The sequence below is a fragment of the Vanellus vanellus genome (assembly GCF_965231255.1).
Source record: "Vanellus vanellus genome assembly, chromosome: 5".
Classification (NCBI taxonomy): domain Eukaryota; kingdom Metazoa; phylum Chordata; class Aves; order Charadriiformes; family Charadriidae; genus Vanellus; species Vanellus vanellus.
In genome coordinates this window covers 75,898,653-75,922,332 of record NC_138910.1, presented here as the reverse complement: position 1 = coordinate 75,922,332, position 23,680 = coordinate 75,898,653, and the positions used below count along the sequence as shown (strand labels likewise).

The 23,680-nt window shown below is 44.5% G+C and overlaps 1 protein-coding gene across 1 annotated transcript in view; it reads left to right on the top strand.

Moving 5' to 3' along the window:
* Positions 1-888: 888 nt before the first annotated feature.
* The window catches only part of LRP8 (LDL receptor related protein 8), a gene marked incomplete at its 3' end in the record, with an annotated part of 189,632 nt that continues 166,840 nt past the window's right edge, over positions 889-23,680 (top strand). The window contains exons 1-2 of the mRNA XM_082484536.1: positions 889-1,132; positions 1,969-2,088. Of these exons, the coding sequence (XP_082340662.1) occupies positions 1,063-1,132; positions 1,969-2,088 (190 nt within the window). The 5' untranslated portion in view covers positions 889-1,062. The remainder of the gene's footprint in view (positions 1,133-1,968; positions 2,089-23,680) is intronic.

Here is a 23,680-nt window from a genome sequence, read left to right as displayed (position 1 = left end):
TTTACGTAAAATTAGTGCTTGATTTTAGTTTTTTTCTTTTTAAAATAACACTCCACATATAATCACGTTAATCCTGTTGTATTAGATTTGAGTTACTCCTGAAAAATATCATTTCGCAATAAGGTTACTAAAATACTCTTAATCCTGACTGTAGGAACAACGCCGCAGTGTTAAAGACAGTGAACCGCTTTCCCACCAGCACTGTGCAAATGCAGTGATGAACACGGCCCCCGATAGCTTATAAAACATTTTCCTTTGTAGTTACTGGTCAAACCGCGTGTGCTGAAGCGCTAGCAAGGGTGACCTGCTCCCACCAAGGCGGTTGCCACCTTTAGCACACCTCGTGCTCGTTTCACTAATTAGAACGCAATTAAGTGGAGATGACCACATCAGTACGGCCATAATGAAATCCCTCAGTGGGAGATCTGAAGTAATGAGGAAAGCACACAATTTGTGACTCGTGGGCATTTAAAAGAGTCCACGTCTTTAATTGACTTAATAAAATTAAGGTCATGAATGAGACTGTCACTGCAACCGGGCACACGCAGGGGGGGTCGAGGCTGGAGGCCCCGACCCCGTGCCCTGGTTCAGAGCGGCGCAGGCCCGTCTACCCCGGCAGGAGCTCCGGGGCTATGCCAGCAGAGCCTGCGCCTGCCCAGCTCCCCCGGGGCCCTTTCGCTGCTGGCTGCCCAGCACCGCCGGCCCGCGGGTGCCGTGGCGGCACTTCGCCCCTCGCCAAGCGGCAGCAGGTGACCCCCGCCGCTGCCAGCCCCGCCGCCGACGCGGCCAAGGCCTCCGGCCTGGCAATACGTGCCCGAGCGCGGCCCGTCCATCCGCGGGGCTTTCGGGGGCCGCTCTCTCTCCCTCTCCCCGGGGGCAGCGGCAGGCGGCTGCCGGGGCCGAGCCGAACGGCAGCGCGCGGGGCCCGCCCAGCGGGGCGCGTCACGGCGCGGCGGCGGCGCGCGGCGGGGCGGGGGCGGCGCCGGCCGCAGTCGGCACGGGGCAGCGAGCGGCGCGCCGGCTGCGCGCACCCCGCACACGGCCAGGGAGGGAGCGAGCACCATGTGCCGGCCAGCGCTCGCCCGGCTGCTGCTCCTCCAGCTGCTGCTGCTGAAGCTGCACCTCAGCAAAGGTGGGTTCGGCTCGGCCCGGCGGCTCTCCCTCAGCGCCGGGGCGGCCGCGGCGTGAGGCAAGTGCGCGCCTCGACTCGGCGCTGCCGGGGAGCGGGGCGAGCGTCCTGCCTGCCCGGGCACCCAGGGGTGTGCGGCCCCGGGCACCCACTCGCCGCGGTGCCCGGGAACGCTCGGGGGTTTGCGACCTGCGAGGGGCCGGGCACGCTCTTCAGCGGGCGAATGCAACCCGACCGCTGGTGACAGGAGCTGCCACCTTTAATCCCTTTCTGAAGAGATTTGTGCCTCATCAGAGCAGCGCTGTACCGTGTCTGCAAAGCAGATTTGCTCTGTCCGACACCCCCCGCCCCCGCCCTCAACTTTAGTTGGGTCAGTTCCCTTTTCCCGGGACGGCGCCGGTGCCTGCCTCCCCCCCCCCCCCCCCCGCCCGCGTCCCCGGGTATCTGTGCGTTTTGCCTCGGTAACGGACGCGCAGGAGGTCCCAGCATCGGTGTGCTTTATAATTTTTCTTTGTCTTTTGCATTTCGGGTTTAGCCATCTTCTATTCCTAGGCTCCTTTCCCCCCGCCTTTAAAACAACGTGGAGAAACACGGGAATGGCCCCTTTATTCCCCGCACAAAGCAGCTTCGGGATCACCGCCGTCCTCCCGCGGAGGCGCGTCTCCCCCTGCCCGCACCGAGCCCCTCTGCCCTGGGAGCCCAGCCCCCACCCGCGGCCGGCGGCTCCCGGCGCCCTGCCCGCCTTGTGCGCGACCGGGACCGGGCGGGGGGGCGGCCCCGGGATGCCCCCGCCGGGGGACCGCGCCCCCCTGACCCAGGCACGGCCCCGTGTCTCGCAGGCGCCGTCAAGGAGTGCGAGGAGGACCAGTTCCAGTGCCGGAACGAGCGGTGCATCCCCGCCATCTGGAAATGCGACGAGGACGACGACTGCTCGGATAACAGCGACGAAGCGGATTGCCGTGAGTGTCCGACCCCCGGCACGGTGGGGCGGGGAGCCGGGTCCGGGGGCCCGCCCCGCGCCTAGCCTGGAAGGGCGCGCTTCCCAGCTGCGCCTCTTTTTTTTTTTTTTTTTTTTTTTTTTTTTTTATGAATGAAAGAATGAAGTCGCGCCGTCCCCGGCTCCGGCGCCGATTGGCTGCCGGGAGCAGCAGATCCGTGACGCGGCGGCCGGGCCCGCCGCGGGCTGCGCTCCGCACCGCGGGGTAGCGGCTCCTGCTCGCTGCCGGCCGCGGTCGGGCTGGCTCGGCCGGGGACACCCAGAGGGTCGTGCGGCAGCACTCACCTGGCAGCTCCCTGCCCGCCATGAGGTTCCGCCCTCGCCTTCAGCAACGTTTCTGCTCAGAGTGTCCGAAGGGGGCGGCGCGGTTTCAGCCCTCAGGGGAGTTGGGAGAGATGTTTCACCCTGAGGGAGGTCTGTGCTCGGGGCCGGTGACAGGCGCTCACGTGAAGCGCTGCTACTTTTAAGCATCACCGCAGGATGTGGGGTTGGTGTGAGTTTTGTGTTTAAATACATGTTTGCAGTCACGGTGAGAAGGGACATGAACAAGTAGCACTGCCTGGCAGCGTTAGCTGCGTAACACTGACTGACTCCCTGGTAGCGTAAGGGAAGAGAGAACAAGGAGATATGTACTTTCAATCCTGGGAAGATGGCAGTCTTGCCTTCTGTAGTGTGGCCCTGGTGCATGTCAGTGACACCCAGTAAACTCTGGGTGGTTTCTAGGGATGTGCTGTTACTACGTCTTCGTTATTCTGCTTACAGCCTCTGACAGCCTAGTAGAATTTGTCTCAACCATGGAGTGTAAGAAGCATCTGTAAAAAAAGTTATGGATCCTAAGTATTAAAGAGAAGTATCTTTAATTTGGAGTTTTAAGTTGCAAATATTGTAGCAAGTACCTCCTCTCTTGAATTGTCTCTGTAGGACAATAAACACTGAATGTGCATTGGGTTATAATTCATTGAATGAACTCATGAAAGTTCATAGACCAGCAGGATGTATCAAGAAAAGAAATGTCATTGGTTATGTGTTTTTCAGTATGCGACTATCCTGTTAACAGCTTCACCAATAATTATGTGTCAGGTGATACTCAGAGTGATGTCTAAGTAGATTAGTTTAAAGAGAGCAGGGAATCCCAAACTCTTGTTTATAGGAAATGTTTTGATGTTATAACATAAACCACAGCATTTATTTCTGGTGCTTTTGTATTCAGAGGACTTGATAGGCTTTATGTATGCTTTAAGTTTATGATCTGGGGAGTTAGCAGCATCACTTAATTCAGATATAGACATGATTTATGCAGGAATAATATTGGCACTAATTAGAGGCACCTTAGATTTGGAATGTTTCAAATTACAAAAGACTCTGGGAAGCCATGGCTGACTAAAAACTAGCTCGGACTCGTGTGTAGTCATAACTGGGCAAGTTTTCTCAGAAGCATGAATTTCCAGAGAGAGACACTGATCTGTGGAAGCACTGGCAATCTCTGAGCAGGCTGATAATGGTATTCCTGAAGCCTTCTATTTAGAAGTCTGTCTGTGCGCTGTTGTACAGAGGCTTGGAGAGCTGCAGGTGACTGATGGGCTGTGCTTTGGGAAATGAGCTTTCAGAGGCTGGCATCGTGGCTGGAGTAGCATCTTGAGGAACAGATTCTGCACCCCGCACTCCACATTGAAGAGTAGGTTTGTGTCCTGAACTCCTTGCCTAGGACGAGTGAGTGCGCCAATATCTGGGCTGCTTTTTTATCTTTCCTTTTTCCTTGTGATCTGCCCTCTAAGCACTGTGTCAGAAAAGACAGTGTAAAACAACATCCTGCTGAATATCAGCTGGGTGTGAATTGTGCTGTGTTAGAATGGTTACATGGATAATTGCATCTGATTTAGTTTATTTCAGAGGGTTTTTACAGTTGTTGGGTTTGGGGCTGGTAAAAATATGATGGCTAGTTTCTGGTAGAATGGTGACTTGAGATGTTGGGGAACAATTTTTTTGATATGGAGACATCAGAAGGAGTTCTTCGCTCTATTCTGAACTTGGCATTTATTACTGATTGGGGAGCGTACTACAGAAATTACTCATGGACTGTTAATTTAGTTATATATGTATTGACTTTGCAGTTGTTTCTTCAAGCAGTCTGAAAGACATTCAAATTGCATTTTTCTCACACGTTTTTCTCACGTTGTTTCTGAACACCATTTTCTTTTCAAAATGCATACTGCTTTTTAGCATATGTAATGTTTAGAGTTATACTCACTGGGTGAAAGAATACGTTCTGTGTTTCTGCTTCTAGATATCACCTCTGCTATCACTGCTGTAATAAACAGATGCTTATTTAAAACTATTTTAGAAACATTCACACTGGAAGAAATTGTTCTGAAAAACTCAGCATGCTGGAGTGGTAATGGAGAAGGAAAAGAAAACGCAGGTATCCTGTTGGTAATGAGTACTGATACGAACCCCAATAGCTTCTGTAATTACTTGCTGATGCTTTTTCCAGAGTTGATAACATATTTATAATAGCTCATTGCTGCTTGTATATATCACCCCTTGTTGAAGAAACATGATGGTCTTCATCTGTGTTAAGAGTTGGTTTATGAAACAAGCGGGTCCTTGTGGTAGATGGTCTATATTCACTGGAAGATTTTGTAACTAAGAGTATCTTGAACAGTTCTGGAAGAAGATAATTTTTATTTTGTTTGTGCAAAACAAGGGCTTGACAACCTGGCAGTACTCTGTGTGCTTCCTAGTAGAAACCATCTTTGCATAAAGACTGATAGTGTTGGGTTTTGTTTTTTTGGGGGTGTTTTGTTGTTCCCCCCCCCAATTATTTGCTTGAGCTCCATCCGGTCTGCCTAGGCCTGACAAAACCCAGTTGCAGTTTACAGCTTGCACTGTCACGATCTGCACTACAAGTGATCCGCACAATGAGGACAGGGCTCCAGGGCAGTTTTGAACATGATTTTTTAGATGCGTTTCACTTCTTCCTTGTACAAGCAAGTGATGCTTTTTCCTCTCAGGAAAGTCCGGAAAGTTAAGACTGAATTTTATAATCTATTTCAGGGAATGTTTGCAGATACACAGTCATCAAGGCTTTTACTTAACGGTATAGCAACAACATTATCAAACACCAAAGCTATTTTTATAGTGGGGAAAAATGTCCATTTTCTGAGGCACAGTGTCTTGGCAAGGAATCACTCCTTGCTGAGATGCTCGGAATGTGGGATGCTGGGTTTTGTTCTGTCTCTCTTGGGATAGGTGGATGCTGCAGGGCCAGGTGAGTCTTGGGGCCCACAAGCTGTGTGCCCAGGGTGCCTCCTGTTGTGTGACATGTTGCCCAGAATGGAAAATCCTAGAGAGCTGCTTTCATTAGGGGAGTGGCTCTTGGAGACTTTTTGCCCAGTTTTGCAAGTTTCTTCTTGCTTGCTATTGCAGCCAGCGGGAAAACAAGGAAGAACTTGCAAATTGCAGCCAGACACAATATATTTGATACAAAATAAGAGCTCTTAGTTTGATGGTTGTGTTTGATAGGATTTTATTTTTCTGCTGCAAGTAGAGTTCGCATTATCTGAACCTGGACCTGAGAGTGGGTAAAAGAGACTGGAAGACCTCCGCTTAAATGTTTCACTATTGATTAATCCTTAGACGTGGCAAAGAGTATAGTTGCAGAAAGCAAGCAGTAGCTTGACTGGTTTCCGAAAATGAAACACAAGCTGCAAGGGCACTTTGGCTTTGTAATACCTTGCCTGCATGGGGACACAGCCTAAAAGCACAATTGCTATTTCTCTTTTTAAGCTGTTTTCCATGTTTGTATTGGGATACTTTCTGTGGCGTTCCTTTCTGGTCAGTAGTGTGCATAGGGTTATTTTGTACTGGACAGGGTTGAGATGCAGTCTGAGGGCAGTTACTGCTTCAAAGACTGTTCCTACACGTGCAGAATTCAGGGTAAATACATGGCATCAGCAAACTTCCCCCTACTCCAGCCCTTGCCCTGCATTGGGGCCACAGTACGTGACTGTGTAGCTGAGGCATGCTGCACTTGCTATCAGGAGGAAGAAAGACTCCTTTCTCCTCCTGGCTTTGTGTGTAAAGAGTCTGCAGAGAGTTTGATTCCTGCTGCCTGAAAGCCCAGGAGGCAGCCAGCCTGGTATTCTCTTTGCTTTTCAGTTCAAATTTCACTTAGAGCTGGAATTTGGGAATAAAAATATATCAAAAGCCTATTTGAGAACTAAAATCTGGATCCTGTGAAGAGTTAAATATGGCCTGAGTGGCTTTGACACGCAGGAGTGCAATGGTGTGCCATGCTTGCAGGTTTTGGGACATGACAAAGTGAGACAGCCGGCAGTCAGAATTGCCACATATATGCTATAATTTTTTTGTCATCCTTTAACCGTTGCTCCAATTTTTCTTCATGTTCAGTGTTGAGACAGTATTCTGTGTGCTGAGTGATAGCTGCATATTACTCTGGAGATGCCAGTGTGTCTTCGATACGTGCCCATCACCATGTGGAGAGTTTTAGGTTTCCTTGACATATGCATAGTCATATGCTAGTGATGCTACTATTGATTGAAAATAATGATTAAGTTCAAGAAGGAAATTATGAAAGTGCAGTCAAAACTGACAATGACTTAGTTTGTTTATCAAAGAGGGCAAAGCTTTTGTTTCACAGGATATAAACATATTCCACATCTTGAGCCAAGGTAGGCAAGCTACATCCAGAGCATTTTAATGTATAGAAAGTCAACGTAGACCAGTTCTCTTTTGTCTGCAGTATTATAGATGCAGGATTAGCACAGGTTTGAGATGTGATTTCTTATGGCTTGATGTTAGAGTGGAAGATACTTAGGATAATTTAATGTTAATCAGAAAATGTTTAGAGATTAATTCAAATAAACAAATTACAATTATGAGGCTGGAGGAATCCAGCGTAATGTGTTGGTGAACACATTTCTAACACACCTAGACTAAGAGATTGCCAGTGCTAGAAATAATGAGTTTTCTTGACTCTATTGTCCACCTAAAGGACCATTAAACACTCTGTAACGTCTGAAAAGGTATGACAATTACTGATTGTCTTAGCAGTTTCTAATAGACCAAACACCCAGCTTTTGTTTATGCTAGCTTTTTTAATGGAAAATTTACCGTGTCTGTGGTGTGCTTCAGAGACTGGGATGTTGTATTAGAGATGTGTTTGTGGTAACCTTGATTTGGTGTGAATCTCTCCTGGTCCTTCTACAGTTGCTTCTCTGATGGCCTTTTCAACATCTTTCAATAACTTTCCCATCTACCTGCAGTTTTTCTGTGGTAATTTCAAAGATGTTGCCAAAGCATGTTACTGCTCAGCTCTGCTTTTCTGTGTCATTACATGCCTTATGAAATGCCATAAGATTTCAATTTTTCTTTCTTTGCTTTGCCCATGAAAACAAATCGGTAAGCTGAGTTTGAGTGATGGGGATGACGATTTGTGTTGCTGCTTGTTTCCTTATGCAGTGGCATGTCCTTGGTGGAAAAGCGGACTACCTGCTCCAGTGTGCTCGGCTTCCAGTGCAGACCGCTGGCTCGAGCCAAAGGGAAGCCTACGCTATTTTACGGTGTGTGTGTGGGAAGTCTTGAAAATGCTGACTGTAGTTTTACTAACTCTCTATTTCCTGTTAAAATTATTAATATTTAGATAGCCACAAGGGGAAGGGAAAGGGGTAAAAGGCCCTGTGATAGAATTAATGCAGATTTTCTGCTCTGTGAAAAATTCTGGCTGAAATACAAGAGATAACAAACTGATTAGACTTTAAAAGTTACAAAAATGCTTTAAGCTAGTTGAAAAATAAAACTAAACCCATCCAAACGGAAATATTTTGAAAAGCCAGATTTTAACCTAAGAGAAGCTAAAATATTTTTAGAGTGGGGACGTGAGCTTCATCTCTGATGGTCTCTCAGGGTAAGGTATATTCTGAGTCTTGCCCTAATAATGATGCCCTGATACGCTGTGGTTCTGTTCCTGGCAAGGACCGTGACTTTTTCCCCAGAGCTGAGGCTGATTCGGCAGCCCTGTGCCTTCTTCCTCATGAAGAGGTGAATAAATAGTGTTACAGCTTTTCTGCAGGTGAGAGCTGTCCCTGAGTGACTCACAGTTGTACAAGTAGTCAGTAGCAGAGCCAAGAAAAGAAACGAAGTCTCCTGCCTGCCTACCAGGCCAGTGCTCAATACGCTCAACCATATTGCTACTGCAGAGGTACCTGTTGGACTAGTGGAAGTGTTTCAATTTTTCCCCTGGCTTTCCTGGCTTTTTTCAGTCTAAGCTAAGGTCTGGTGGTCAGTTTAACCTTATGGTTCATGCCAAGAGCAAGTGTTAGAAACTAGGAGAGACCAGGATTTATAGTTGGCTTAGAGTAAGGTTAGTAGCCTTTGGGCTGCCGCCATGTAAAGTGAGCTTTATTGCCTTTTTTTTTTTTTTTTTTTTTTCAGATGTTCTGTTTCTGATACATTAATATTATTTTTGTGTTATTAATGTTTATTAACTGCTTGAGAGCATGTGTGGCACTGTACCAGGACCAGAGCAGTCGGGGACTCAGTTTCCATGGCAGCAGGAGCACAGTCCTGTACTTGCAGAACCAGAAGGACTCTTTTTGGCAACTGCTCTCTCTGCTGTGATTACTTTTTCTTTTTAAAGATAGATACATAATTTAAAAAGTAATTAATTAGTGCTGCAGAATCTTGTCCATCCTGGGTGAGAATTTTGCCTGCTGTAAGTTCCTTTATCTTTTCGAGAGTTCTAGCTTGATTTCTCTGGCTTCTGTGGGTGTGATTTCTTTTACTTGTAAAACACTGAAAGGGGGGGAGGGAGAGAGAATGTGTTGAAAATCCCTTGAAATAGATACAAATTTCTCCTTGATTTTCGTTACATTTGGAATATGTTATGTTGTTGTAGACTTCTCTCCCTTTCCGAGTAGCCTATAGCACAGTTTTGTCAATTTAAAAAAAAGATTGTTGAAGAAATGGGTGTGTACAACTAACAGTAAACTCTTAACTGTACTTTTTTCCTTGTTTAGATTACTGCTTCAATTCCAGGTTTTAACTTTGTATTTTAACTGGCCTTGTTTCGTACTTTTTTTCAAGCTTCTTTCTTAGAGATGTAGCGTGTAGTATAGTGTACATTGAGATGACGTTTTACTTCATTTCAAAGGGTGAATTAAATTTGTCTTTTGATCCTAAGTCTTTGTTCAGCTGTGCGTTACCCAGTAGAGGTTTTCTGTCCATCTTTGCTTTCCCTGTATAAAGTTAACATGATTAATTTCTTTCGTGACTTTTCAGGCTTCTTCTATTTTTGTTGATCTAGATGAGTAAGGTTGTAGGTATCTTTCCAGACGTGTTCCGTGGGTCCCCAGTGATATCAGCTGCTTGGCTTGCTTATTTAGCAGTGATTGTAGTCAGTAAATCTTGGTGGATTTGCTGGGCCTATGTCATCCAGATATGATGCGTGTGATCTGGGGAGTAGTTACAAGCATAAAAATCTGCAAGTATATTCACTACTCCTGCTATTGCTCTGAGCCGAAGAATAGGTGACAGGTGATGGCTATTTCAGATGTAAACTTACAACTTTTCCTGTACTCTTCTCATCCTGAATCACAATTGCATCTATGCAGCTACTTATAAACAGAGAGAAATGTCCTGGTTTCTTTAATAACAAATGTCAGTGTTGACTGATATAGGCCAAGAAATACACCTCCTGTCTCTGTCGCTGAGTAGTTCTATTCTTGTTAGTGTAATTGTGTTACACTGATTACACATTTGTCATCCAGTGGCTGGATAGCAGTTTAGCTTTCTGTAAATCTTCACCATACAAATAGACTAAATATTATCTTATGGATGTGAAAACTGATGCTCAGAGAAGTTATCCTTTGCCCAAGGCTGTAGAGTGATTCAGCAACTCATTGTGAACATTAGTGACTCATGAAGAATGTTCTCAATTTTTTTTCTAGTCCATTATTGCATTGTTTTACACAGATAATCGTGTTCCTTGGATTAAATGACTGCTCAAGGGCTCAGCCTTTGTCATACACAGTTTGTAGAATAATCAGAAAAATCCCAGTGTTTAGATAAGTCACTGTTTCAAAATTTTACCGTTGGTCAAGTGCAAGAAATGCTTCAAATGGATCCTTACTTGTATTTAGTATAAAGACATAAAATACAGGTGCTTGCGAAGGAGCATGGTATTAGTTTTGCTTTTCGAAATTGACTTCTTTTTGTATATTCTAACATACCCTAAGGAATAATAGAGTGTGGCCTGTATACAGGCAGTCATCACTGCAGCTACCTTTTCAGCTGGCCAAAAGTCCTCATTTTGAGACTGCACACAACAGATTTTTTTTTTTTTTTATTTTTCATTGCTAAAGGGGCTTTTTCCATTTCACCTGGGGATACTGCCTCTCCTGACCTCCTTCTCCTCCATGCCCACACCTTGCTGTTATCTCAGCACTTACTATTGAAATAATTTATCACTAGTGCACATTTGCTTTGATAAATTATTTGTAACGTATCCTTGGCTGGCAAGAACCAAGATAGCTAGGGAAGTTCAATTTGCTATTATATATTTTATTGTTGCCTCTATTTTCCTTCTTCCTTTCCTGTGTAAAACAATGAAGATGCAATTTAGATTGTGCAACTCTTAAGTTTGCGCAACAATATTAATTTCTGCCAGCTTGATGAGTAGGGCTGCATCCTTACCTTGGTGGCAATAACAGGTAGCATTTAAATTTAACTGGATACTATTGGGTGATCCCGTTGGGCTTGTTATACAGTGTAGAAGGGGTGACCTATATGGGCACAGTTCTTTGGATGATAAATAATGAGCTTCAAAGGGAGGCTCTGGAACAATCTCTGCCAGGATCACATTGGTGTATTGAAATTGCATGCTTTACTTCAAGGATTTCCTCTTTGCTGGGTGATTTCTGTTCCCCTTTACACTAGAGTTCTTTAACACAGAATTTTGTCCCATTTCTTATAAAATGTGTTATCTGTGTTTGCCCAAGGTGCCAGTGCATGTTGATCCCTGAAGTTAAATAAGGATTAAGGAGCTGCATTGACAGGTGCTGAAAAGGATCGCAATCCGTCCAGTTCTTGTCTGGAGGGACTCCGATCATGGCGTGGCACTTCAAAGAGCGTGAGTGCAGAGCAGGGGAGAAATCCTGGGGCCTGCGGTATAAATCCAGGCACTCTCTTCTAGAGGGAAATGACAAATAACGTAGTTAATTTTTCTTCACGGTTGTGGGTGAGCATGTGCCTGAGCAATGTGGAGCCATTCCCAGGCCTGCATGCAGCATCTCACTGGCTTGCTAGAATCTTTTTCCTTTGAGTCCTTCTGCATGAGTTTAGCCATTAATTCTCACGGCCCTGTTTCTCAGAGTGCCTGTCCTCAGCACCAGTGCACAAAGCCTTTGTTAACACCTTCCCTCGCTCAGGCATTGAAGGAGACTCTGCAAAGCTTGGCTGAGAGCAGCAGACAGTTCTTCGCATTTGATTATGCACACAATCATGTGAATGCTGCCAGCCTTATTCTGTGCAAATACTTGTAGAAAGAATTAATAGCTCCTGCACAAATGCTATATTTCGGCTGTCTAGAAGCTGCTACTTTCACCCTGCCCAGATCTATTTAGTTCATTTACAGTATTTTTAAACTTTGAGACTGAAATCAAGGTTGAGGCTGCTAGGGTGACAGTGCTGGAGAGACCGGAGCTGGCATGGAGCTTCACACCTGCCTACTGTTGACTCTGATTTAGTCCAGGGCAGTTGTGCACCAAATTGTTGGGCATACTGTGAAGTGTATTGGCAAATGATAAGCCAGAAGATGGCTTTTGTTCTGTGAACATACATCAGCTGTCACTGAGCAGTTTTGATCCTCCATCTTTCAAGGTCAGAACTGAGATATTCAGTACCATGGGAAATATTGCATTCCTGCAGCAAGAGTCAGGTTTGGGGGGGGTTTACAGGGCCCTTGGTTTACAGGGCTGTTGCCCTGACAGCTTCATCTCTGCCTGCTCCAGCACATGGTAGGAGTGTTTCAAGAAACCTTGAAACCAAAATATGCTTTTAGGAGACTGTTTTCTTTCCTTTCTTCTCTATGCAAGCTTGGTAGCTCTCAGTGGGTTGTCTGTAATAGTAAGGCTTGAGCAGTGATCTTTGTTACTAACAGGTTACTTTTCTGTACTGTGTTGTGCAGGTTTCATTATCATATCACAGGGTTAGTGTTAGAGTGTAAAAAAGATGCTTCTCTGGCAGTGAAAACCATAAAGGGGGAGGAAGGCCGCCAAGTACAGGACCTAATTTGCCCCCTTCCTACAAGAATTTTTTTTTCTTTCTGTGGGGGAGTGTGAATTTGAATCTGGCATTAGAAACTTATTCAATGACTGTTTTAGGGCAGAGTCTTGCTTTATTGTTTTTGAATAGGCTTTTCTCCCTGCTGCTTGTTTTTACTGAAGTCTTGTGGGATTAGGTTTCTTGAGGGAAAGAACAAGCCTGATGAGACCTAGAACAACAAACTGAAATTCCCTAAAGCTTTTCTTTAAAAGCTATGGCTGTTTTTTGTGACTGTGGCACACCTGAAACCTGGTGTCATCTCTCCTTGAGCTGGGGTGGGGGTGGGGGCGGGATTTCCTGTAGATTAAGCTTTTTGGTGCATCAGCTTGACCTTTAACATAGAAAAAGGACATGTGTAAATGTCACTTTTCAACAGTATTCAGCTGGGATTATCCGTTAACTGTGTTGGTTTTTTTTCCTCTGCGTTTATAATAGCAGAGATTTTTACAGTAGTTTGTTATATAAGAATGATACAGGTTTCACTGTCTTACGTTGGATAAATTCTTGTCAGGAGATGGGAAGGAGAAGATTCATGCCTGCTATTGCTGTGTTTGTGAGAATTATATTTGTCTTTGGATATGAATTGGAAGATTGAGGATCTCATTTAATCCTGAAGTGTTAGAAATCAAAATATTAGACAATGAGTATCTCGGGATTTGGGGAAGATATTTGCTGTGTGTCTGCTCTAATTAATTGTGGCATTTGGTAGGGTTTCCTTATTACTTTAATCTATGGACAGCACCATTCCCTGATGTTGAAACTTGAAGAGGGGGAAAAAAAAAAACCATCTTGTCTGCATGATGTCTCAGCCTGATCTTGCTGCTGCAGAAGTCTCTGATGAAATGCTGATCTGTTATTTCAGATTGCTGACTAACAACTTGACCCCGCAGCTTCATAGCACAAGCCTGACCTTCTACCTGCTGGTGTAGCTCTGTTGAGATTGACGTCTCTTAGATGGAAAAACTGCTGCTGTCGGCCCAGAAAGGCTGAAAGGAGACAGGTTTGTGTGGTCCGTGAGGTTCTGCTGAGAGAAGAGCCCTGGTTGGCCTTGCTGTGCCTGTAGGGCTGTACCCACGTAGCTGTGCTGGCAGGGGCTCCTCCAGCATACTCAAGGCCACAGACTCCCATCCAGGCAGAGTTTCACTTTGGGTATGTTTTATCTCCTGGGGTGAGCCTTGTGAAATAACTGCAAGAGGAGCAATGTTGTTAGGGGAATACACTGGATAAAACATCACGTATAGAATGGTTTGGGTTGGAAGCGACCTTAGAGATTATCCAGTTCCAACCTCCCTGCCATGCGCAGGGACATCTTCCACCAGACCAGGTTGCTCAAAGTCTCATCCAGCCTGGCCTTTAACACTTCCAGGGATGGGGCTGCCACAACTTCCCTGCACAACCTGTTCCAGTGTCTCACCACCCTCAGGGCAAAGAATTTATTCCTAGTATCTAATCTAAATCTTTCAGTTTAAACCATTACTCCTCATCCTATCACTAGACTCCCTAATAAAGAGTCCCTCCCCATCTTTCCTGTAGCCCCCTTTAGGTACTGGAAGGCTGCTATAAGGTCTCCCCGGAGCCTTCTCTTCTCCAGGCTGAACAACCCCAACTCTCTCAGCCTGTCTTCACAGGAGAGGTGCTCCAGCCCTCTGATCATATTCATAGCCCTCCTCTGGACCCACTCCGACAGGTCTGTGTCCTTCTTATGTTGGGGGCCCCAGAGCTGGATGCAGTACTCCAGGTGGGGTCTCACCAGAGCAGAGTAGAGGGGCAGAATCACCTCCCTCGACCTGCTGGCCACGCTTCTTTTGATGCAGCCCAGAATGCTCTTGGCTTTCTGGGCTGTGAGTGCACTTTGCTGGGTCATGTTGAGCTTCTCATCAACCAACACCCCCAAGTCCGTCTTCTCGGGGCTACTCTCAATCCATTCTCTGCCCAGCCTGTATTTGTGTGGGGGATTGCCCCAACCCACGTGCAGGACCTTGCACTTGGCCTTGTTGAACTTCATGAGGTTTGCATGGTCCTACCTCTCCAGCCTGTCCAGGTCCTTCTGGATGTCATCCCTTCCCTCCAGTGTGTCAACTGCACCACACAGCTTGGTGTTGTCGGCAAACTTGCTGAGGGTGCACTCAATCCCACTGTCCATGTCATTGACAAAGATGATGCATTGGTCCCAGTAGCAACCCCCGAGGAACATCACTTGCCACTGGTCTCCACTTAGACATCGAGCCCTTGACTGCAACTCTTTGAGTGTGACCATCCAGCCAATTCCTTATCCACTGAGTGTACCATCCATCAAATCCATGTCTCTCCCATTTAGAGACATGGATTTTATGGTTCTTTTATCCTCCACAGTTGTAGTCACAGGTAACAATGAGGAACCTTTCCAAACTCAAAAATCAATGGTTTCAGTCCTGTTTCGTTCACAAAAAATATTTTCTGCAGCAGTTTTTATTAGGCTATTGCCCTGTTTTCTTTTAGCCTCCAGAACTGCATGGAGCATCATTGTAGACCTATAAAAAAATCAAGGTCCAGTCCTGGTCTGTGATGCATGCTTTGTAATGGTACAGACTTAAGTGTTTTCTGCAGACAGGAACAATGGTGCGCAGGAAGAAGAGCAGGCTTGCTGGGGAGATACCATCTTTGATGACTACCCCTTGATCAGTTGTCAGTTCCCACCTAGTTACGTGCAGAGTAGGCTCGACGAGGGGGCAGCAATTTCTGGGCTTGGACAACTGTTTTGTTCCAAGTGAGGATTAACTCTGCTGTAATTCTGTCTTGGAAAAGAAGGTGCAGTTTCATTCCGTTCCTGATCTCATGCATCCCCCAGCTATATTGTTGTGTGAGGACTTGCCATAGGCAAGCCATGAAAATAGAACCCATCCATATTTTATTGACTATTCATTCAGTCTGTATCCAGTACTTCTTTTGCCTGTGTTCTCCAGTGTCCTGCTGAAGGGCAGATCAATCACAGGCGTATTTTAGTTTGTGGTATCCATAGTTGAAGAATGGTCTTGCTTTCAATTTGGAGGGTGCCAGTAGGCTGCTTAGTCTGCATTTACAGCTCTGCTCTTTTGTGGAAGGGGCCAAGCTCACTCCAACAGATGGTGTGTTATTCCTACAGCTAAAGAAGGTTCTTCATGTGCTAAACTTAGGTCTCTCTGCTTTTTGGAGCAGAAGGACCTAGAGTTCTCGGTTTGGTATAGGTGTAGCGCGTAGGTTTGTGCTGTAACACGGGAAGGCTACAAGAGCAGGAAATCACAAGGGTTGCCATAATAACTGTATTGAAAGCCTGCTTATGGCAGTAAAATCCTCACAGTTGCTTTGACTTGCCAGTGCCTCTGGTGTTCACCCTGGCCTAAACAATAAACATTGCAGCAGCTAAGGTTTCTCCAGGCTTGGCCCACAGTTTGCAGCCTTATCTGTCAAAGCAGGGGTGGACCCAAGGGAAATAAACAGCGTTTCTTGGTCCCACAAAGTGGTATGCAGGCTGTGCGTCTATCACTGCTTGGGTTGAGTATCCCCAGTTGAAGCTCCTTGTCCTGCCTGACAGTCTTGTATCCTGTCCTAAATGCGGCTTGGAAAGCCTCGATATTATTGCTTTAATCCACTTGCTTATGAAAAAGTTCATGTTCTGTTTTAGATATTGTGCAATATATTCAACTGACAAAAAAAAAAAAAACACAACAAAAAAAACCCCAACCCTGAACCATTTGGAGAGGCAGTTCTGCCTGCTAAGCTGTAGGCTATTAGACCGCACGGCAGAACTCTTGGTGAGTTCAAAGCGAGTTTATTGTTGCTGTGTGAGTATTTAGTGAGTCATTGTAAACCTCTCTAATTCTGTTACGTCAATATTGCAACTTACATCCTGCTTTTTCAGTACCCAGTCCTTAGCTAATATTAATAGGATTTTCCTGTAATATATAGCTACTAAACCACTTCCAGAGTATTAGATTTTTTCAGTTTGACTGCAGAAAATGGCCAGGAAGAATTGCCAGATATGAGCAGGCACTCTGTATTTCTGTCTCTGATGTGCACTTGTTTATAAGTGTATGAACTTGATGGAGGTTAGTCTTGATGAGCTTTTGGCAGGTTGGACTTTCATTCAAATAGCATTATGTCTGAATAAGTGAGTCAAACTGCCTTCGTGTTTTTCAGCATTCTCTCTCTCCTCCAGATGAAGAGCAGGTAACTGTAGTTCTGTCCTGCCGAATCTATTTTATTACAGATTTTTTCGAGGAAGGTGACTAGAGTAAAATTGTACTGCTCTTGCAAGGATCCTTGCTCACAAAGGCTTCGTGCAGCCCCTCTGGGGACAACACCCAGGGGCCATGTTCTAGGGGAACACGCATGTGAGAGCCAGGCCTGCTGACGGGTGATTTGGGTGCTTTGGACGTTTATATCTGCAGTTCTCTGCTGGAAAGATGCCTCCCTGCGCAGAAAGCCTGTAGTGTAAGCTTGAGTGATTGGGCTCAGATGCTGCAAGACAAGGGAGCCTAAAGAGAAATAAAATGTCACCAGGGCTGGGAATGAAACCCCTGTGCAAGGTTGGGTGAGACAGCCAGAAAGTCAGCCATGCCTGAACTTTGTGGTTTTAATAAATGGAGCTTGTGTGATGCCTGTTGAGGAAAATATGCCCAATGTGGAGAAGCCATAAAGGGCAGAAAGAGGATGTGATGGGAGAGGCAGGCTGAAAGCTTGACAAAACATGCCCCTGTTTCAACAGGCTCTGTGGTAGGCTCTCCCCTCCTCACCCAAAGAAACTGTGTAAACTTAACCTCAAATGTCATCAGAGGAAGTCCTCATCTGGAAATGAAGAGCTGTTTGTGCTCAGGCCTGTTCGTTCCTTAGCCTCACATTGCTGATAATAATCGTGATGGTGTGTTCTGTGTCATGCAGACCTCACCAGTCAGATGATGCTAGTTTGATCCCAGCTGTCATACTGTAAAGGTGAGTGGTGCCCCATCTCATGACCAAGTCTGGTGGGGTGACAGCACAGTAACTGAAACTTGCCAAGCAGCAGACGCACAACAGGAAAGCAGGAGACCTTTGCATTGCTTTATTGTTGCTATTTCCTGTGGAACTGGCTTTGTGTACAAAAAACTATCACTGTCAATGCAGAGAACTGGAAGGGTGCAGCCGCATGTCATTAAGGTGTTTTTCTGCTGCAATAAATAGCAATAGCAAAATAAGAATGCCTACCTTACCCATTTGACTATTAGTGGGGCAGATAGGCCCCCCAAGTAATGCTTAGGTTATGCACTAAATGCCCTATTTTTTAAAATGGAAACTAGAAGTCTCATTATAGCTATCAAGAGATGCTGGGTACTTAGCTCTCTTAAAATGTGGCCTATTTATTCAGGCAGGGGCAGGGACTTGGTATAAAATGTCTTTTTATTTTATATTGGTGCCTTTCTAAGTTTGCATTGACAAGTCCCTTCGGCTCTCATTTTCCCAATTTACTTACTTGTGAGATGGGGAAATAGTTTGTCTTTATTTTCATAAAATAGTGCAGTTGATATATGGTCAGAAGAGTGGAAAAGGAGCTTCGTATTGCTGTTTTAAGTGTGCGTGCTTGCAAACAAAATCAGCAAATTGGCATTTGGTCAAGAGAAGCAGCTTTCAAGTTTAGAGGGACGGGCTTCTGAATCCAGTACGAATATTGAATGCAACCCAGATGGCATCCTGGAGGGAAGTTTGTGTCATCAATTAGCTTGTAGGTGACCATGCTTCTAGCCAACTGTGAGTTATTTGGCAGCTTGCCACTTGACTGTTAGTGCAAACTCAAGAGCAATGAGATGAAATAGAGTTCCTGAGAGACAAAGAGAAAGATGTCTTCACTTGAGAAAAGAGACTTGTGGATACTGTTTCTTACATGATTTAAGCTGTCTGCTCTTGTACAGCCACATATCTCAGCCTCACTTATATACATTTCTCTGCCACATTTGTATAAGTAAACCCATTTAAAACTTCTCTCAAATTTCACTTGTAATTTGTTCTCAGGAAGGAGACTGCAAATAAAAGGGCCACCAATAGCTGGACCAGTGCCCTTGTAGCTATTAGAAGGTGAGTTTAATTTGACATTTCCTTCTGGAAATTATGTTCTGGTCTAGATTTTAGGACTTGGGTATTTCTACTGCAGGTTAAGGCTAAATGAAGTTGTTGCACTCCAGACTCAAAAGGAGCTGCCAAATCATAGAATTGTAGAATGGTTTAGGTTGGAAGGGATGTTAAAGATCATCTAGTTCCAACCCCCCTGCCATGACCAGATTGCTCAAAGCCCCATCCAGCCTGGCCTTGAACACCTCCAGGGATGAGGGATCCACAGCTTCTTTGGGTAACCTGTTCCAGTGTCTCATCACCCTCATAGTGAAAAATTTCTTCCTAGTATCTATTCTAAGTGTACCTTCTTCCAGTTTGAAGCCATTACTCCTTGTCCTATTGCTACATGCCTTTGTAAAAAGTCCCTCTCCAGCTTTCTTGTAGGCACCCTTCAGATACTGGAAAGTTGCTATAAGGTCTCCATGGAGTCTTCTCTTCTCCAGGCTGAACAACCCTGACTCTCTCAGCCTGTCTTCATAGGAGAGGTGCCGCAGCCTTTTGATCATGTTTGTGGCCCTCCTCATGTCCTTATGTTTTGAGCTCTAGAGCTGGGGACAATATTCCAGGTGGAGTTTCACGGGAGTGGAGTAGAGAGGCAGAATCATCTCCCTCACTGCTCGCCACACTTCTTTTGATGCAGCCCCCTGAATTTTTTTTTTTTTTTCTTAAAGTCCATTTTAAAGGGACTTAAAATCATCTCCACGTCTCAGGTGCTAACGTTTCAGATAGCTTTTGCATCTGTGCAATGAGGGATAATTAGGTTTGTAGAGCAGATGTTCTGGAAGCCTGCACTGCAGTATGCCTTGGCTGTTTCTGGCTACAAAGATTTACTCCTGGGTGCACTTGCTTTCTTTTTATGCAGGAGAATGGCAAATTCCCAAACAGTCCTCTGTATTCGGTAAGGACTTCAAGATCTCATAGTAGATTTAATCCGTAAATGCTTCACTAAGAGCTTTAGAAAGGAATAGTTTTGCTCCCAAGAATTTATTTCAGCTGCTTAGTACTGAGTTTTTACTCTGCACTGAAATGTGTTGTGGCTTTTTCAAAATGAGCAGAATTATTTGCAAAGAAGTAATGGTGGTGAGATTTTTCACTTTGTTCTCCTGAGCATAACAATTTAAAAAAAAAAAAAAAGCCTCCAGGGACTCCAGGGAAAGCAGAATTATACCATTATCCCAGAATTGCATTCTGTTGTGTACTGCCTTTTGCTGTTACTGCCTGTTGAAGGAAGAAATGGGATTTTGTAAATAGCCAGATAAGAACAAGGATATGAAATGTGAATATGGATGTATGCTACGAGTGACCTAGGACTAGCTTTCTAAAATAAAAAAATGTTCTGCATGACAGTTTTTGGTCTGTAGATGTGGTTTTGCTCAGTTTTATCACATCCCACAACGTTGCGTGCTCGCAGTGTAGCTGTAACAAAAAAGGCAGTGTTCTGCTTTTGAAAACCTTAAATGCAAAAAAGAGGTAGCCTTATTATCAAAAAGTTACATCTGAGATTTTTCTGATCAGACAATATTACATGCAGATGTGTTTTCCCTCATCCTTTTGTCAGGTATGCCTGTTTTTCACAGACAAGGGCTTAGGCAGCTGATCTTCGCTTTTCAAAGGCCACCAATTTGCTTCCATTCCAGAGGGGACAGGTCTCTTTCAAAAATGACTTCGCTAGGTCATTCCTTCTGGCATTAGTCCAATACAGCACACGCATTTGTTTTAACAACTTCAAAAAGATGTGGTATGAGAAACAATAATAGTTTCTAGGAAGGACCTGGAGATGCAGTGTTAAAAAGTAAGACAGCTTCACAGGAGCACTTGTGTGGGGAAAAAATGCTATGCATTCAGAGTGATACGGTGGGAGATTTTTTTGGGGGGTATCTTTTCAACTGAGAATCAAAATGTACACTAGTTTTCTTGTTTCCATCTTGCTGCTACTGAGTTGGGGTCAGTTACATTGCAGTTCTGAGCAAACTCATCTCCAGTTTGAAGTCAATGGAAATTGCAGGGATTTCCTCGATCTAGTTCTTTTGTTTCATAGTGACTATTGAAGAAAGAGACATGGGCATGCACTCTCAGGCACTTTACACGTAAAACTAAAGCATAACATTATTTTTAGATCAGATTTTTTAAAATGCCTGCTGAAAGAGCTTTCTCTCTCTGCTTTGCATAAGAATGAACCTGGCAATCAGATCCTTATGTAAATAAAACTTGCATCTCAATCAATATTTTGTTCTGTTCTTGGCATGTATAGAATAAAAATCACAGAAGAGCTAGTTAATTTTCACAATTAATGCTGATTCTGCAACAACAGTCACAATTTTAAGAGTCACCTGAAATCTAAGTCTCTGCAAAATCTTGGTCAGAGGATTTTTTTCTTTCTCCAGAGGATGCATTGCCATGGCACTCTTCTGTTCTGAGGATTTTAATTTTCATATCACTTTTGGCAGAGTCACGTTTAAGAGCTGCACGTTTCTCCTTTTTAAATACCGCAATAATTAGGAAGACATCCTGACAACTGAGTCATCTGAGTGACTTTCCTCTCATCCTTGATACAGGATGAATCCTCCTCATGCCTGATGCACAGGAAGGTTCAATTCCTTCCTCTCAATTACTTCCAGTAGTTTATGCAGTGATCTATCAGCTGCTGCGAGAGAGAGAGGAAGCGATAAATACGGCAGAGGGTTGCTATGCATATACAATTTCTGTTGCTGGCGAAGTTCAAAGTCTGTTTCAGTTTTCCCTTGATTCTTTGGAAAGAATCCCTCCAAAATGTTCTAATATCTTGTCAGGGCTGTGCTCCAAGGATGCTGGATGAACTGTCAAAACCCAAAGTGCTACAGTGCTTTCCGTATGCAACGGCAGCTGCTGCAAGGAGGAGAGGGAACAGTGCACTGTTCCCTTCTGCTAGCAACAGCAGGAGGATCTTGTAAGGGGCACTGTAATATTTTAGTACCTGCTGGGATAGTTTATTTTCTTTTTATCTCTGAGGCAGAAAAGTCTCACCAAGCTGTAAGGCACTTAGGATCAATGCTGAGAGCTGAACTTTAAATCTGATGCAGCCAAAGGTGTCCAAGGCTAGCACAGTGACTTTTGAAGGTATTGGGATGTTTCCAGATACAAGACCGTTAATCTCCAGAGTAGACAAGACCTTGATTTAACCTCTGGGCCCTCTGCAGTGTCTCTTGTTGTGTTGATGTGTTATTGGTCACTATAAGAAGTCCAACTTAATCCTCAGTCAGAATTTGAACTTCTGTGGTTTTTGCGTTTTGAAGTCCTGTGGGATCATCTGGTGTGGATTTATGCAGGAGCGGTGAGGACATGGGCATTTGCCACATGTTAATGGAAAAACTAGTGCTCTTCTCTCTCTCCCGAAGGTTTTTTGGCATGGTACTGCATTCCTATCAAGTTATTGCTCTTAGGCTCATGACTTTCCTATACTCATGGGACATTTTCAATTTAGTTTTTCCATTTCATCATGGTGGGTACTACTTGGTGGTTTTGTTGAATGTCTGATCTGTTTTTTTTGTTTTTTTAAATTCTTTTCATATTTTGTAGGAATGACAAAAGGAGGACTTGCCTCTTACCCTCTGGTCTAGTGGTGACTCAGCAACTTAGCAGGCTTACACACCTGCCAGGAATTCAGGTCAAGTGGCCCAGTGTGATTTCCGCTGTTAATGCCAGGTGTAGACAGATCAGAAAAGATAATGCGAGGCCTGAAGAAGGACAGCTGTGTTCCTGTTTCCTGCTTAATTCTTATGTTTAGGATTGTCTGGCCTTTGTGCCATCTTCACCTTTACGTCCGCAAACAGAGCGGTGACAAAATCTTCTTTACAGACTTGTTTTGACAGTACAAAAGCCAAAGGAATAATGTAGTTTGTTTTCTTTGCCTTTAAAATCCTCCCGCAGAAAGGGTGCAAGCATGGTGGTAGAACTTATGAAATAAACAGTTGTTGGATGAATTCAGACTCTGACCAATTCCCTCCCAAGCAGGAATGGTATTTTTTGGTCACAGCTTACGTTGACTTGAGACAAAGCAGGGTTTTTAAGTGTGAAATATTTCACAGGCAGTTACTGAACCAGAGCTATCCAGCTATCCCTTTTGAGCGTTTTCTGAAGTCTTCAGTAGGATCTCCATCTTTCCAGTCCAAGTCTTGTCACTCACAGCAAGGTTGCTTTTAGGATTCCTAATGGCTTTCTCTTCCACTTGCCTTTTCTATTTTGCAATAAATTATACAAACCTTTGGTCTGGTGCCTCATCTAATTAACTCCTGTTCGGTATTTTTCTGAGATGAGTACCTGAAAAGCACAACCAATCCATTACACTAATGGCACTAATTATGTCTAATCAGTGTTTTTTTTTTTTAAAGCATTCTCACAAGCAAATCCAAACCAAGCCTAGCAATGTTTCAGACTACTGGGTTTTTTATTGCTTTTTATATTTTTATTAAGTTTTAAAATTTAATGTTTCAAAGTTTGGCCATAGTCAATTATTGGCTTTTCTTTAGGTCTCCGAGCACCCTGGCCCTGGCTGGAAGCATGAAGTCTTTATGTCACACATCAACACAGAGTTAATCTTTTCCATTTCACAAAATTAAATAAATTGTCTGTTTGGGTTTCTGCTGTCATTGCAGGTTTGAAATTTAGTCCTAAATCTTCCATACTCAGTTTATAAGTCTGTCCCAATTTTTGCTTGGTTTGTTTGGTTTGGTCATATATTCTGTTAGCACACTGTTTTCAAGATTGGTGGGATTAGAGTTTTTCTTAATCAGGAGGCATTTATTAAAGAAAATTGCAATTGGAGATACAGACCAAGACCTTCCATAGGCACTCAGCTTAACAAAATCTGAGCCACGTACTTTTGTCCTGTGTGTCTTACCTGCATTTTCACCCTCCTAGCCCCCAGCAATCAGCCTGATTTCTGTGACCTCTCAAGAGAGCAGAAAAAGCCACTCTGGTACTCTGTGTGAAGCTATGGATACTCTGATTGGGTTGTCAGTGCATCGCTGAGTGCCACCAAACAGGATGTGTGCACAGATATGCTTTCCTTCGGTGAGGATGCTAATTCAGAGCACTCTCACATAGGCTGTCATTTTCTGAATCTTAATAAAGTTCCT